The 15,297-nt window shown below is 51.0% G+C and overlaps 7 protein-coding genes across 7 annotated transcripts; 4 read left to right on the top strand and 3 right to left on the bottom strand.

Annotated features, from left to right (window-relative positions):
* Position 1: 1 nt before the first annotated feature.
* Positions 2-1,069, top strand: BDQ94DRAFT_135090 (uncharacterized protein). The gene is made up of 2 exons (XM_026764591.1): positions 2-980; positions 1,047-1,069. Exon 1 carries the CDS (start codon positions 438-440, stop codon positions 804-806), a length of 369 nt encoding a protein of 122 aa, XP_026630841.1. The 5' UTR covers positions 2-437; the 3' UTR covers positions 807-980; positions 1,047-1,069.
* Positions 890-1,237, bottom strand: BDQ94DRAFT_70297 (uncharacterized protein). The gene has a single exon (XM_026776353.1). The coding sequence runs from the start codon at positions 1,153-1,155 to the stop codon at positions 973-975; it is 183 nt and encodes a 60-aa protein (XP_026630840.1). The 5' UTR covers positions 1,156-1,237; the 3' UTR covers positions 890-972.
* Positions 1,238-3,391: 2,154 nt separating this feature from the next.
* On the top strand, positions 3,392-5,479 carry BDQ94DRAFT_70268 (putative NAD+ kinase). The gene is made up of 5 exons (XM_026776352.1): positions 3,392-3,637; positions 3,704-3,754; positions 3,822-4,788; positions 4,844-5,120; positions 5,180-5,479. Exons 1-5 carry the CDS (start codon positions 3,596-3,598, stop codon positions 5,361-5,363), a joined length of 1,521 nt encoding a protein of 506 aa, XP_026630839.1. The 5' UTR covers positions 3,392-3,595; the 3' UTR covers positions 5,364-5,479.
* Positions 5,480-6,432: 953 nt separating this feature from the next.
* BDQ94DRAFT_70256 (trafficking protein particle complex subunit 5) lies at positions 6,433-7,706 on the top strand. The gene is made up of 2 exons (XM_026776351.1): positions 6,433-6,919; positions 6,987-7,706. The coding sequence occupies exons 1-2, from the start codon at positions 6,633-6,635 to the stop codon at positions 7,477-7,479; spliced, it is 780 nt and encodes a 259-aa protein (XP_026630838.1). The 5' UTR covers positions 6,433-6,632; the 3' UTR covers positions 7,480-7,706.
* A 113-nt stretch (positions 7,707-7,819) lies between these two features.
* BDQ94DRAFT_135081 (microfibrillar-associated 1 family protein) lies at positions 7,820-9,571 on the bottom strand. Its single transcript, XM_026764590.1, has one exon. The coding sequence runs from the start codon at positions 9,415-9,417 to the stop codon at positions 7,933-7,935; it is 1,485 nt and encodes a 494-aa protein (XP_026630837.1). The 5' UTR covers positions 9,418-9,571; the 3' UTR covers positions 7,820-7,932.
* A 277-nt stretch (positions 9,572-9,848) lies between these two features.
* Positions 9,849-10,389, top strand: BDQ94DRAFT_166076 (putative ssDNA binding protein Ssb3; the record flags this gene model as incomplete). Its single annotated transcript, XM_026770462.1, has 3 exons — positions 9,849-10,094; positions 10,185-10,239; positions 10,322-10,389. 3 exons carry the CDS (start codon positions 9,849-9,851, stop codon positions 10,387-10,389), a joined length of 369 nt encoding a protein of 122 aa, XP_026630836.1.
* A 252-nt stretch (positions 10,390-10,641) lies between these two features.
* On the bottom strand, positions 10,642-15,173 carry BDQ94DRAFT_181274 (putative GATA transcription factor (Ams2)). Its single transcript, XM_026773854.1, has 4 exons — positions 14,602-15,173; positions 14,376-14,529; positions 12,320-14,307; positions 10,642-12,267 (listed from the first exon to the last, which is right to left on the bottom strand). Exons 1-4 carry the CDS (start codon positions 14,639-14,641, stop codon positions 10,922-10,924), a joined length of 3,528 nt encoding a protein of 1,175 aa, XP_026630835.1. The 5' UTR covers positions 14,642-15,173; the 3' UTR covers positions 10,642-10,921.
* Between the last annotated feature and the right edge of the window lie 124 nt (positions 15,174-15,297).

Genomic DNA, 15,297 nt, shown 5'->3' with positions numbered 1-15,297 from the left:
GAGGGGCTTGTACATAATAGTACTGTGCGCCGGACCAGCATCATCTTTCCATCATTGTTGCCCCTCGAAAGGGTCTCCGCAGATGCAAAGGGCACGATGCCTGATGTGGTCTAGGGATACGAAAGCGCCTTGGGTCGTTTCACTACCCCTGGCAATCAGATCCAGGCAGCGATGCACTCTCCTCCACCTCCACCATCACCGCGGTGTGCTGGAGGGAAACCCACCAAACAGGATAATGCTATTCACTGAAACACTGACCCAATCCCCATTTCAACGCGAAGCGAAGCAAAGAACTACTACTACTAATACTACACCCGATACTCCATACTACTTAAGAGGGGCTGACCAGCAAAGATAACCCGGTTGACAGACTCACTATTAGAAGATCGGCGGTAAATCGCACCAGGCCCGACTGCACCGTGACCCAGTTGCGGTCAATGATAGTCAGCGGTCCACTGATGGGGGGGGATTACTGGAACTGGCAAACCAGTCAGCGCGAGACAGCGACCTTTCTCCGTTCATTAAGTTCCCAGGATTTCCCAATATTAGGGATTATTCATCGGCGGTGGCTGAGATTCCCGACTTGTTGCTGGTTGCTGGTTGCTGCTGCACTTGTCACGGACTCACGGCAGATCCATAAGTGGGGTACGTACCCGATTTGCCGCAGCCAAATTTGCCCCGAACGAAAGGAAATTAGCTGGTCTCTCAAATTTTCCTCTTCCCTTTTCAATTTAATTCTTACTTGTGCTGTCTATCCGCTCATCACGCTCCTCATCCGGATTTCCCCCTTCCCCCTCGCACCTTAGTGGCCTCCTTTGCATGATGCTAATCGGCAAACAGCGGGTATTGCCACAATTCACCAGCATCGCTACTACCAATGAAGTATTGTCGAGCGATGTCTGACCGTTGGTGGGTCAATCTAGTTCAATTCTCTCGAGCAAATAACGCGTCCAGGATTCTGTCAAACAGACGCTACCTGACTATGGATCTGTTAAAGAAAGAATAATCCTTTCCTTCTCGGGGGCTTGGTATCATCATGGCCTTACGGAATAAGTCAAAGCCAGCTGGATGAGTGTTGTGGCGGTATGCAGATTGACCCTCCCCTCGAAAAAGGTAAACTGTTGGCGATAATCCCTCCATTCCCAATGGAGGCATGCGTTGAGGCCGCCCGCAAATTGTTCAAGTCTCCTAAAAAGATTTTCTCGGACTAAAGCGGCCTTGGTTATTAGTTATTCTCCGGTTTCTTGATTAACCTTTTACGTAGACGGATTTCCATGCTCGGCCGAGTAGGGAAATGGTTAGCGGACTAACTGTCTACTCAAGGACCGAGAAAGTATGGTTCCCTTCCACTTGATGGAGACCTGGGCCTGCAATGATTGATGATGTATGGACGACAATATGAGTTCCGGCCATGACTGGAGCTCGGAAAGCCACATGGCTGACTATTCGTCCCGCCCCAATAGTCGATACCTTCTCTCGGCAGTGGAAGTTTTCTCTGATTGTCTCTTGCATCATCCGGGGTATCCTTCGGCGTCTGTGGCTCAAGGCTGGACTTCTCATCGACGTCTGGTCTGGATAAGGATGAAATGAAAACGAAAAGACAAAAGTTCCCTTGCCGTAATCTACACGTACTGCAACCGTGTGCAAAGTTCGGGAGGATGTGCAAAACAAGTTTTGGAACACGGCAAGTCATCGCCGTGACGGTGTGTGTGTGCCTATCGATTAGCAATGTCCATCCCCATCCAATTCATTAAATCCTCGCAAACCGTAAATACATGAAGAGGGGCAGAAACGGGATCCGCGGGATTGTCGGGAGGTTTGTTGTTGCTGGTGTTATGTGGTGGTGGTTGTTATTATTATTATTACATATAGGGCAGTGGAGCCCGGATTATTCGGTGGCTGGCAAACATGGCACGTTGTTGTTGTGTGTGCCGGTTGTTCCAAGGGCTGATCACCTCACTTTATTGCTCCCTAATTTAGCCTCGGCGACTTGGGATTGTTGTGACTCTTAAGTGACCATGGCTATGGCCCGCTGCTAACGCGCCTAGATCGAACTGGCCTCGGGGCGTGGATTATGAGTTATTGAACCTAACCCCGATGACTACTGGATTCAGTTAGTTACTGTGTCCCACTGTCTTGTATTTTTATTGCGCCCCAAAGAAAAAAAAAATAACCACTTCCCAAAGCCAGCTAAGAAAGTCTGTTGTCCGCTTGTCTCATGTGCCACGCATGCATCCTCCTTCCCACTTTGCTGCCTCATGACATCTTGACTGTTCCTTCTCATTGACAATCCTGTATCATCATCCACTTGCAGTGAAACTAGACCTACAACTCCCCTCGTTTACTTCGTACTTGTCAATAATTTGGACGTGTCACTCCTCGTAAACAGTCTCCACAACCCCCATAATGATCCAAATGTCTATACTTGTCATTCTGCACTTATCGAGCTTACAGTAGTCTACTTTGCGAAGCAAAAAGCCACTTTTAGACATTCGCGTCCGTCCCGCAATGAACTGGGACTATATGCGAAACTCCCCGAACTGATTGATGCCTATCTACGGAGTAGTCTACTTACGGAGTATCGGTGCTACGTTTCCTCTGCCGGTCCAGATTTCTAATTATATCACCGAACGAAACTATTGATTTCATAGACCTTCTAGAAAACATTGAAGGCAACTCTCCGAGCTGATCGGATCTCCCCTAGCTGCTCAGCTAGTTTGCCTCACTTGGTACATGTGGAACATGAATGCTGTGTTGGGTACATGGTGATATCTAGGAGTAGTCATGGTTGTGCATATGGTGATGCATGGGGTCGATCTGTGTAACGCGCGTTGAGTTCGCTTATCATCGGGAATTGAAATCGATGTCGAAAAGCTGAGGTTGAACCTTTGTTTATTGCGTAACTAGCGCCTGGGATGTTTGTGTCACTGTATAACTATTTCTTTTTTACTATGAAGTTTGGTGTTTGGTGTTTGGTTGTTGGTGGGACATGGTCGAATAGTATGCTTCGGCTGTATTCTACTTGAATTGAACAGAAGACATATTGCTGTGGAATATTGAGATGATTAGTATTTGCTTGTGTATTGCATTATGATCGTAGAGAATGTAGTTACACAAATTACTACTACTGGTATGAGATCTGAGGACTCAATGCCATCTTCGTTGTCATGTGGAATGGGCAGATGATGTTGGGTATATCCTAACCCGTCACAACTGCCAAAAATATATATCTATCGTGACAGGATGATCACAGGCAATAAACCACACGAGTAATCACCACCAAACCATCGCAATAAGCCCTGTTAAATCCCAAACTTCATGCGAATGTCTCGTTAACAGCCTCATCACCGGATTTCACCACCTCAAACACCTATACCAGCTCCATACACATCAACTCCGAATTCATGCACCATGACCGCCAAACCGGCAACGACGTCATACCCGCCGCCTTTCTTTCACCGTTTGCGACCTCTCATCAACCCACACCAACCTTTACAATGACGACCACGCAATAGCGTCATCACGATCAGTGTGAATCGAACTATTTGAGAACACATACAATCCCTCCCCAAACATACACACACGCACACGCACCATGACTGGAGAGGAGGAGCCAGCATCACACCGCGACGGTCACGTAGGTTGTCGAGCAAATTCCACCCATAACATAACCGACGCAGAACGAAGCTGACATAGTCAAAAGAGTCGCGGCGAAACGGACGGTTATTCTTCAGATACACACAACCAGCTCGAGGTATGATTTCTGAAGTCTCGCAGTGAACGAGTGACTAGCTAACCCAAGCCCTCGTATATCCTGCTAGGTCGTCCTCCAACCTGAATGCAGCCATCGACGCAAATCCTCCCTCGTCATGGTGGACGATCCCATGACGAGACCTAATCTCTCGCATGCCGACCAGACGACGGCGTGTTTCGTGCACTCGTTGATAGCAGGGGAATGGGGCGACCCGACGAGCAAAGTGAAGGTGTTAGAGGGGGTATTGAAGGGGACCAAGCTTCAAGAAGGAGATGGAGAAGAAGAAGCGCTTGGGGACGACGAAGATGAGATGGAAAAGGAAATGATGCAGTCGCGACACCTGACGAAGAAGCAGCTATCCGATATGGCGTGGAATGTGCGCAAACTATCCAAGAAGCTGGACAGTATCAAATTGAAACTCACGGTCAAGACGGTGTTTCTGGTTACCAAGGCGGGCGACCAGTCGGTGATCGGGTCGACGAGGGAGGTCGCCAGGTGGCTTTTGTCGAGGGACCGTGATACACAATATAATGTGTATGTGGAGAAACGGCTGGAGACGGATCCGGAGTTCGGTGCAGCAGAGATATTGAGGGAGGAGCCGTCGGCGAAAAGTCGACTGAAGTACTGGGATCATGAGCTGGCGGCGGAGAGGGCTCATTTGTTTGATTTCGTGGTTACGCTTGGAGGGGACGGCACTGTTCTGTTTACGAGTTGGCTGTTCCAGCATGTGGTGCCGCCGGTGTTGTCGTTCTCGCTTGGATCGTTGGGCTTCTTGACCAAGTTTGACTTCAATGAATACCAGAAGACGCTGTCGGCTGCGTTTAAGGATGGCGTGGTCGTCAATCTACGGTTACGGTTTGAGTGCACAATTATGAGGAGCAATCCGTTACCCAAGGGCTCATCGGCCCCTGGTGTGAAACGGGATTTGGTCGAGGAGTTAATAGGGGAAGAAGGTGATGATACGTTAACGCATAGACCGGATAAGGTGCTTCAGATATTGAATGATGTTGTTCTTGATAGAGGGCCGAATCCTAGTATGTCCTCGTTTCCACCTTATCTCATGGAGATGCTTGCTAATTGCTTATATAGCCATGTCCTCGATCGAATTGATTGGCGACGATGAACATTTCACAACGCTGCTTGCCGATGGTGTCTGTATAGCGACACCAACAGGCTCGACAGCGTATAACCTCGCGGCTGGAGGGTCACTATCTCACCCAGATAACCCTGTCATTCTCGTCACTGCAATCTGCGCTCATACGCTCTCCTTCCGGCCTATAATCCTACCAGATACAATTGTTCTCCGTATGGGAGTACCTTACGATGCTCGGGCGAGCTCATGGGCCAGCTTTGATGGCCGGGAGAGGTGAGTTACGCTGACGAGGTGTGTGTATATCTATTTGGTTATGGCTAATTTGGACCCAGGATTGAATTACACCCTGGCGATTATGTGACGGTTTCCGCATCGCGATATCCATTCGCGAATGTTCTACCCCGGGGTCGACGTGGAGACGATTGGGTGCACACTATATCAAAGACACTGAATTGGAACTCCAGACAGAGGCAGAAGAGTCTCGACCCGGTGGATGAGGCGAAGCGCAATAGATAAGGGTCTTGCTGGCTATGCAAAGAGAATTATGGACATGTTTACGATTCGATATACGATATTACCAAATACAGGATTTTATGCACACTGCCATAAACTTGAATATGAACATATGTGGCATGAAAAAGGAGAACCATCTCCTATTCAATATAATGCGCTAAACTTGGCGAGAAATCGAACATTCGATTTCTTTCGTAGCGGAGGCTGGTGATGAATTTTCGGCCTCTCTAGAAGCTTCGTATGGGTCGGCGGGTTTCCCGGGCAGCCTGAGGCCGACTATAAAAGGGTCTTCCCGCACCGAAATTTTTCTTTCTTTTCTCGCACTTCAACAATTTGTTGAAACTCTCCCAGACGACCAATCTAGTCGATTGGAATTTTATGATGATTCCCATCGAGTGCTATAGCGCTCAGTAGCGACATTTACTTTCTCTCTCACACCAATCGCGTTGTGCGACTAACTTGGTAAGTTCTACAACTTTTTTTCTTTCTTCGTCCTGCCCAACACGACCGGAGCCTTCGCTTCGGCGAAGGCTTCTTATGATGAAAACTTTTCCTACATTCGCAGTTTCCACGCTAGTCGTCGCCATGAACCCATCATAGACGGCTCTGTGCGCAATACTTCCTTGGATGTCTGACTTGGTCGTCAATCTTTTGATTTTGAACACCATTGGTTTTGCCGCGAGCGTATGCTAATATTGCTTGCTTAGAACAGATTATTCTACCCAGTAGCTTTAATAGCTTTGGACTGCCCTTACAGAGGCCTTGATATCACAAGGAGAGGAAGGGCAACTTGAGACTTCGTCAATTCTTGCCTAGGGATTATTTAGATTTATTCGCAATGGATATTTTGTTTGATCAGAGATTACTTCTTTCCTTCCATAAAGTTCTTAGTAGTACGATTGTATAATCCACGGACAGTAGAGTAAAGTCCTTCAAATTCCTATTTGACACGACCCAATAGATTCCTGTCATTGCATGCGGCTCAATTAAGCCTAATTCCATGCACCTGAGGCCATCGCCGAAACTGCATGACTGCACCCCTGCCTCCCCGTAGATTCCCCCATGCCGCCTACTGGAGGGACATCTATCAACAGCTTCGCTCACTCCTGTCGACTATTCAATTCCACCCCTACACCTATGAACCAGCATGAGCATTTCGCCTGATCTTCGAAATTAAAACCCACCAGAATGACCGACTAGCTCAGCGTGAACCAATACTCCCGTCATCCATCACAACCCACCCTGAATACCTACCAACCACACACCATCAACATGGCGCAACCCGCCCGCCACGCCGCGATGCTATCCATTAGCAACAGCGGCCCAAACCTCCCCGCGGCAGCATCAGCCGACAGACAGCAACCAGCACAGCACATCCACACGCAATCCCAATCAAGCCAGGGCCTGCGCGTGCCGTCAAACCGCAAAACCATCTATGACCGACACCTGAACCGCAGCCGCAATGCGGAGCTCAGCCGGGCTAGCTTCGCCTTTCTGTTCGCGGAGATGGTGACTTATGCTCAGAGACGAGTAACAGGGATTCAAGATTTAGAACGACGGTATGGGACTTTTACTCTGCTTGCTTCCACCCTCCCGTTCACATACTGATGAGTGATAATGGTGCAGATTGAACGAACAAGGCTACCCCCTAGGTCTCCGACTCCTCGACCTCCTCTTCTACCGCACCATGTCCAGTTCCACTTCCTCCGCTCTATCCAGTTCCTCCTCGACTTCTTCCTCGCCTCCGAATCGACCCCTCCGCATCCTTCCCCTCCTTCATCTCATCCACGGTCCCCTCTGGCGCCTTCTCTTTAATCGTCCTGCCGATGCCCTCGAGCACTCTGTCTCTCCCGAGACGCCTAATGAATATATGATTACGGATAATGATCCCCTCGTTAATACATATATCAGTGTGCCGAAGGAAATGAGCATGCTTAATTGCGCGGCTTTCGTCGCGGGTATTATTGAGGGTGTTTGCGATGGGTGTGGCTTCGAGGCTAAGGTCACCGCTCATAATCAGCCCACGGAGATGTGGCCTGGGAGGACGATATTCTTGTTGCGCTTTGGGGAGAGCGTTATGGAGAGGGAGAAGGTTTTGGAGAGGGCTGGCGTTAAATAAATAAATGGGATGAGATTGATTTATCCATTGGCTCTACGGTGTATGATCGGCCTTTGTTTTTTATGCAGCGATTCTGTTTCAGTATTATAGAATGCGAACGGGTTCTCGTGACGTGTGGTGTTGTGGGCTAGGCTGTTTGGGTGCTGGAAGAGGTACGGTTCATATGCGACAGTCGCCAGCAGCATGCCGAGGATGTGAGTGCGATGAGTCCGCGCGGACATGGACATATGTGTCTTGTATGTGCAACAAGCAAGACATCTGGTATTTACTTTGCTGTTCGTCCACTGAACGAACATGCAGGTGTAGTCTATTCTCCTAGGAGGCCAGGAAGATTGGAACATCCGTCCTAAAATGCATCGATCATGACCCTAATCCATCCTTGATCTCAAGATTTCCCAACGAACGCCGATTAGAAATAGAATGTCCTTATGTCCCTATTTGCATGCTTCTCTTTCACCGTTCTGGCGAAACACTCACGCGCCTCCGTTTCTCCCGATCTTCGTAAGGTGATGGGCTCCGTTTCCTGCGACTGCTTGTATCGGGCCTATACCGGTCTGCTGAACGATCGCGACGCTCTCGTCGCGGCGAGTATGATCGTGACCTAGACCTCCGTCTCTCGCGCACAACAGAGGCATTAGCCCCAGTGGGTCCCTTGGGTCTTTCATCACGGTCACGATCAGGCATGAATCGCTCATCGGTAATGCCTATGGGAGCTCCACCATCGCGATGACGAGACCTGTTCTGGAACCCTTCGCCAAAACGACCTGTGTCCTCTGATTTCAGATCCCTATAGCGCGTGCGTCCCTTCTTTCCAAGCTTCGTCATATCACGGATCTGCATGTACTGGGGCAGAGTCTCCCGCGAGACATCGTCCACAAACTTCGCACCCATGATATTCCTCTGAGCAAGTCCCTCGCGCTGCATGTCTTCGCTGAAAAACGCGCCCTTATGGAAGTACCGCTGCATGTACCCGGCCTGGCCGCGATTAGCCTCCTTCTCTTCCTCCTGCTTGGCGAGGTATTCGCGGTCTTCGCGATCGCGCTCCTCGGCAGTGAGATTCCTGCGCCGCTCGACTTCTTCTCGCTCCTTCTCTGCAGCCTCGATCGCTTCACGCTCGCGCTTGATGCGCTTCAGTTCTCGTAGCTTCCATGCTGCGTACTCCGCTTCTGGATCCTTTCCATCGGTATCATCGATTGCTCCTTCTTCGCCCACCTCAAGCTCGTCGTCATCCCACGCCCGATTCGCCTCGCTCCGCGCAATGGCGTCTTTCTCTAGTTGTTCCCGAATCAAGGCGTCTGCTTTCTCCTGTCGCTGAATCCGACGCGCCTCTGTCTCGGCTGAAGTATCCACCACTGTGCCTGACGCAGCTTGGCCGTTCTGTGTTTGACCGGGGGCGTTGTTGCGCTTGTCTTTCTTGATGAACGTAGGTCGTAAAAGCACTCTGCGCGGAGCCTCGTCTTCGGAACTGCTTTCTTCTTCAGAACTCTCTTCCTCTTCCTCTTCATCCTCCTCTTCTTCCGATATCTCCTTCACCGTAGCCGTCCGCGCCGGAGCAGCCACCCTGTCGCCAGCAACAGGAGCAGCCGCCTTCGCAGGCTTGGCCTCTTCTTCTTCTTCCTCTTCCTCCTCCGTCACAAACCCCTCTTCATCCTCATCTGCTTCTTCCTCCTCGATCTTCACATCCTTCACACCCCGAGCAATCTTCGCCGCGCCCGCAGGAAACGAGCTCGCCTTGGGAGCTTGTCGTCGCTGTTGTTCGAGTCTGCGCCGTTCCTGCTGTCTCTGTCGCTCGGCTTCCTTTTTAGCTTCTTGTTCATCTTCATCCTCTTCTTCGGACGAGGAGGGCTCCTCTGCGATGGCTTTGCCGGGTCGGTATCTGCTTGGTCGGACGGGGTTTGCGGTCATGCCGCGATGTTGGGAGGGGAGGGGAGGTGGCATTGCGTAGTGGTGATATCAATTTCTTCAATAAGGGATAAATAACAAAATGCGCTGCAAACTATATTCTCTCTTTAGCAGCGAGATCGAAGTAGAAGTGAAGCGCGTGGCGTTGTTCTGAAATTACTCTGTAGAAAAAAAGAATTACCGGAGTCGGAGTCCATACTTAGCTCTCTCTCTCTCTCCGCCTTCAATCGGGACGGACTTTGGGATCCAGAGGAAGCTTACAGATAATCACATGACTACGCGTCCACGCGCGCCGCGTATCCCATCTACTACTATCTAGCAATTACCATAAACTATATCAATATCAATCCCACCATTACTTACCCCTCCTGATCACTATACCCTCCCTTACCAAACGAGAAACAGCATATAAACCAACCCCCAACTTCCAACACAACAACAAACAGAAAGAGAATAAAGAAATAAATATGTCCCTCCAAACTCCCCGCATCCTCCCCTCCCACCTCCACGCCTTCCACCCCTCCTCCGCCGGCCCACGCACCTCCCATACCGTCCGCATCCTAGGAACAGTGACTGCTTTGCGTGGCGACACGGCGACTATGACGTGCGGAAACCACGGCGATGTGACGCTCATCTTGAAGCCCGATTCGCATTTGCAGATGGGCAAGTTGGTGGAGATTATTGGGAAGGTGGCGGATCTGGATAATGGGAGTGTATGTTTCAATACCTTAATCTTTCCCCGCTATAAACGAGGGGTTGTTCTTGGGTAGGATAATGGCTAATTTTGGTTATCTGGCGTGTAGGGCGTGGGTATTAGAGTCCTGGGAAGTACGGATTGGGGGAGTCCCGCGGATTGCGGTAGGTTTTCTTCTTTTCTTATGGATTATGGAGAAGGGGTAGAGGAAAAAGGTGCTAATTGTGGTTGTTGATGTGGCTACAGATTACACGATCTATGAACAGGTCGTCAATGCTACGCATAAGCTCAAGCCTATCTTTTATGATGAGTGAGTGGGCTATTAGGGAGGATGTGGTACAAAATGAATGGGTTAGTGGATGGTCTTAGGAGCACTTGTTGAGCTGCCGTGAGATACCTTGCTGTGATGGGTGACTACGAGTATCCACCTTATATGTGCTGCAGTTGAGGTGTCATTTGCGTCGTATTCGGGTTATTCTTTGGCGTTGGGTTGATTTACAATATGTGAATATCAAAACGATATACGATCGATTTTACGGTCTAGTATAGTAAACACAGCTTGTTAATTATTATTCATATTCATTTATTGTGTAAGCAACGAGTGCTGGTATCTTATTCTAATCCTTCAATCCTCCCAAGTTTCCATTCCGTAATATCCATCCAATTCGAACCACTTCCAACAAAAGCATATCATAGCCTTATGTTATCCCCAAAGAAAGACTGTAGCGGCAGATGGCACATCACCATTGCCTATCCATCCAACGCCATCGCTAGAAAAAATAGAACTCAGAATGTAAAGAAATATCAAGAGAAAGTCGGCATCATCATAACAAAAAAGGAGACTCATTAAGCATCATTTGTAGTCTTGGGTTCCTTGTCCTTGGCTGCCTCTTCAGACGCTTTCTCTTTTACACCCAGGGCTAAGCTGTCGGCGTTGAGTGCGTCGGAACTGAAGAAGCCAGAGTCCAGGACGTTGTTGTCAACGTAGTTGAAAATATCGAATTGGGGGTTCTTTTGAAGGTCCGGATCAGACAGCAGCGCATTGATGAGATCCTGGGAGTCTTCACCAGCTGGCTCGCCATCAGTTCCCGTGGGAGACACATAGTCCGAAGGGATCCAGTCAGGCCAATTGCCCTTGTTCGCATCAAGTGCGAAAAGCGCGTCCGCATTGGCAGAAGGTGCGTCCGAGAAGATGTCCACAATCATGTTGTCTATTCCGCTAAAGGCGTCCGTGCTGAAGGCATCATCTGCCAAAGCGGGAAGCCCAAGGCCCTGCGTGCGTGACTGCTTAGGCGTTTTGCTGTGGCGCGATACTGGCCCCGGGCTGCTTTGAATCCGCTGAAGTCTTTGCGCAGTGACCCTGGTGGGCGTCGCATCGCTGCCCAGTCCCTTCCGGGTCCGCGAAGGCGAATCGCCGGGAAGGGAGTGCCGCTTCTCGCCCAGAATGCTCGCGCGGGGATTGCGACGCCGAGGAGTGGGGCTGGTAGGCAGGTCAAAGTCAAACTCGGGACTCTCGAAGAGGCCGTTCAGGTCAGCAGATGCCTGATTCTCCTTGTCGTCAGATCGCTTGTCCGATCCGCCAGTTACACGAGGGCTTCGCCGAGGGCTGTTCAAGGTGGAGTCACCTAAGGCTCGCAACGGCCCGCCCTCATTGTGCGAATTAGGAAAAAGCACTCTTCTCACAGACTTAGGAGTAAGAGCATTCTCACCCGCAGCAGAAGCATTGCGGTGCTCAAGATTTCTAGCTGGACTAGACTGGATCGCTGCTCGGAGGGCTTCCACTGGATCATTCTCGTGCCAACGGCTTCCCGCAGTATCGGTTGATTTGCGCGGTTCCAGGCTGTTTGCGCGGCGTCGCTTGGCTGGGAGCTCCTGAACATCATCATTGTCCTGCACATTGCTCGGCTCATTATCGTTGTTTTCATTGTTCTCGTTCTCGTTCTCGTTATCACCACGGGGGGTAGTGCCATCGTCCACTGGGGGTGAGGATGCATCAGATACACCGGGTGACGAGGCATCGGGCTTTCCGGCTTCAGCCCTGACGCGGTTTCTCGCCGACGGAGGGTTACCGGACAGCGGACCGCCGCCCTTGCGGTTCCTGGGAGGACGCTTTCTCTTATTGTTGCCGGATTTATTGTTCCACTTGTTTTCTGGCCGCATGCACTTGAACTTGTGGAGCCAAAGGCCACAGGCTAGAATGTTATTAGCGGGCTGTAACGAACAAACTGACTGGAGTTTACTTACGATTGCAGAGTAGGACTTGAACAAAGTCCTTATCGGTATCCACTAGGCTCTTCTTGTAGATCTTGAATTTGGTGACCTTTTCTTGGTCATCGCGATCCACGGCTTGCCAGAACAACATCGCAGAATCTTTGACGAGTTCAATGGCCTCTTCTTCAGTACCATCGATCTCCTTGGACCATGCCCTACGCCAGGTAGGGGTCTCGATCGAGCCGCAATTTTCACAATAAGGAGGAGCCTGTCCGTCCCGAATGCACTGGGCAAGACGTGCTTGAACCTGCCGCACTCGTCTCGCACCAGCACCACTGCGAACCTTGCCGTCCTCAGTAGGGGGTGGAGGGGCGGGCGTTTCCGCGACTGAAAAGTCACTCATCGGTCCATTCCAGGATTGCGTGTTGGGCATATGCACATGGGTGGGCATTACCGGATCACTTGCCGGGATAGCACTCATCAGCTGCTCCAATTCGCTTTGCGACATGGGAGCGGGCGCGAGAGGCTTAGGAGTTTGTCTGATACCGGCACGAGACGATGGCCGCGACCCCGCAGTACTAGCTGGAGCACGAGGAATTGCAGATATTTTGTCCTTGGCAGACTGATCAGGCAGGGCGTCGCTGGCGGGATAAGTATCATGGTTCATGGGCCCAACAGGTGAGCTCGCTGGCACAGCAGGACGCACGCTTCGTTTCCCCCGAGCTGCATCGTTGGCCCTCGAGCAATCCTCCAGGGGCGTACCGATATCCTCATCAAGGAGATCGTCCATACCCCCACTCATGAAGCCCGAATCCGGGTCAGTGGCCATGGGCGGGAGAACTGGACTGGATCGGTTCGGGAATCCGCAGTCGAGAACGGGAGGCGAAGACGGCATATTGAATGAGGGCTCAAAAATGCCTTGGTAGCGGGACTCCTCCGGCGACTGGGTATTATTGTCACCCGGATGATCATCGGCCGCAGTGTATGGTGATGTGTACTGAGGAGTGCTCTGCATCGACGGCTCACGCAAGAGGCTGGGCCGGGGGCGGGCGCGGCGAGGCAGTTCATTCGCATTAGAGATCGGAGTTGGCGGCCGAACAGGCTCCTCATTTGAGCTCTGAGCAGCAGCGATTGAGGGGTTGACGGGGGTAGGGCGATGAATACGCACGGACGCAGCAGTGCTTGCGGCCACACGAAGGGAGCTGGGTTGCCTTTCAATGTTCAAATCCGACTTGCCGGGCCAGTCCGCACGATACAGCTTGGCTCTCTTCCGGGGTTGCTGTTCCGAAGATTCATCACCACTACCGTAGCCGGACTGCATGGATCCTCTGCGGCTGGCATATCTCGCATGCATTGGGAGATCGGACTCGCGCATGGAAGCACTCGAGGTGGGGCGAATGACATCGGTGTGGGATCTTTCCTGTATTTGCTCTTGCTGCTGCGCGAATGGCTGGCAGCCAGGGGTGGACATCCTGCTTGCATGACCAAGCACAGACTGTGCGGGTGACACCGAGCGAACAGACCCATTGGCGGCAATTGAGGGCAGCTCCCTTGGCGTTGAGCCTTCACTTAGGAGGCGATGGAACCGCTCAATTCCGGCATGGTCCACAGGCGATGCCGTGCGGTCGGGTTGTTGAGGACGGGGGCCCAGCAGACCGGGGTTTTGGCGAAGAAAATTTGTCCAGGCCTGTGCGTCGAAATCGTGGGGAATGACATTGCTCAGTTCGCGATATCTCTGCATGCTGTCCAGGTACTCGCTCTGCATGACCGTGGGAACAGGGACCAATCGCAATTTAACCTCCAATGTTTCCTGTGCACCTTTCGAGAATAAACCTAGAACATTCTTGCAGACACGACCGGTAACCATAGTTTCCGACTGATGTGCTGGTGCATCGGGGGTCGGGGAAGCCGAAGCCAACACCCATGATAGCATCCCTTGTCCGACGAGGGGCGTCTCATATTCGGAGTAGTCGTAGGCGTACACCGTGTAATCCTGTCCAAGTTTGGCAACTAGTTCCGGACTATCACATGAAACCATTGCAATAAGTATCCACGTAGTGTCGGTTGACCCTTTGGCGAAAGCACTCACCTTGCCGAAACAATGGCTTGAATGCAGGTCTTCAATTCGATGACACCGATTTGTGTCTTCTCATCGAGGGCAGCAGTCTGAATGTCGAGAAGATGGGGCCATCGGGCCAGGCAATTTGTCCTGTTGGCATCATCGAACGTGTAGAGCACCTTCACTGCAAGTTCCGGAGCCACACAATTAGTATCGAACATACTTGACACCACAACGGAAAATAAAAATTACTTACGCCTCATAGGCCGGACGGAAATCCCGTCCTGAGAGTCCATGCCACCAGATGAAGGAAATCAATCATATGCTGGATCACAAAACCAAAGTGTAGAATGAAGAGGGCTGTAAGGCTTCGGAGAGAGGAAAAAGAGAAAAGGGTTGCACCCGGGTTGCTCGGAAGTTAATTCGAAAAGGGAGTATCGAAGGTGTAACCCGGAATAACAGGGTTCAAGAGATCGACCGTTGAAAATCGAAGCAAGGTAGGATAGCAATAATATCGTTTGATATGCGTCTAGCGTTATCGACCACTCAGAAAGGCCCAATTGGCGGGAGCGTCAGCCAGGGGAATGCCGAGGCGTGGATGTACTATGCAACGGAGGTCGCGGGGAAAGAGCCTGTGGAATGCCAACGCGGGACACGGAGCAACGAAAGGAGGAGAGGGTGCGGTGAGAAACCTGAGGCATGGGAGAGAGAAGGAGGTTTAGAAGAGAGAGAGAGGAAGAGAGACAGAGAGAAAGAGATTAAATCAATTTGAGGCACTGAAGGTTGCTCCCTTTAACCACAGGCCGACGAGTTGGGAGGAAGAGGGAAAAAGGAGGAGGGACAGAGGTGAGGGTGGAAGGAGAGAAAAAGCGCAGACGCCTTGCATTTGAAGAAGTGATGAAGCTTGGACGAGAGCGCATCCGAGCGTGTCGGACGCGACGTGACGCCCAGC

The sequence above is a fragment of the Aspergillus welwitschiae genome, assembly GCF_003344945.1.
Source record: "Aspergillus welwitschiae strain CBS 139.54b unplaced genomic scaffold BDQ94scaffold_3, whole genome shotgun sequence".
Lineage (NCBI taxonomy): Eukaryota > Fungi > Ascomycota > Eurotiomycetes > Eurotiales > Aspergillaceae > Aspergillus > Aspergillus welwitschiae.
Note: the sequence above shows the minus strand (reverse complement) of the source record. Positions and strands in the feature narration are given on the sequence as shown.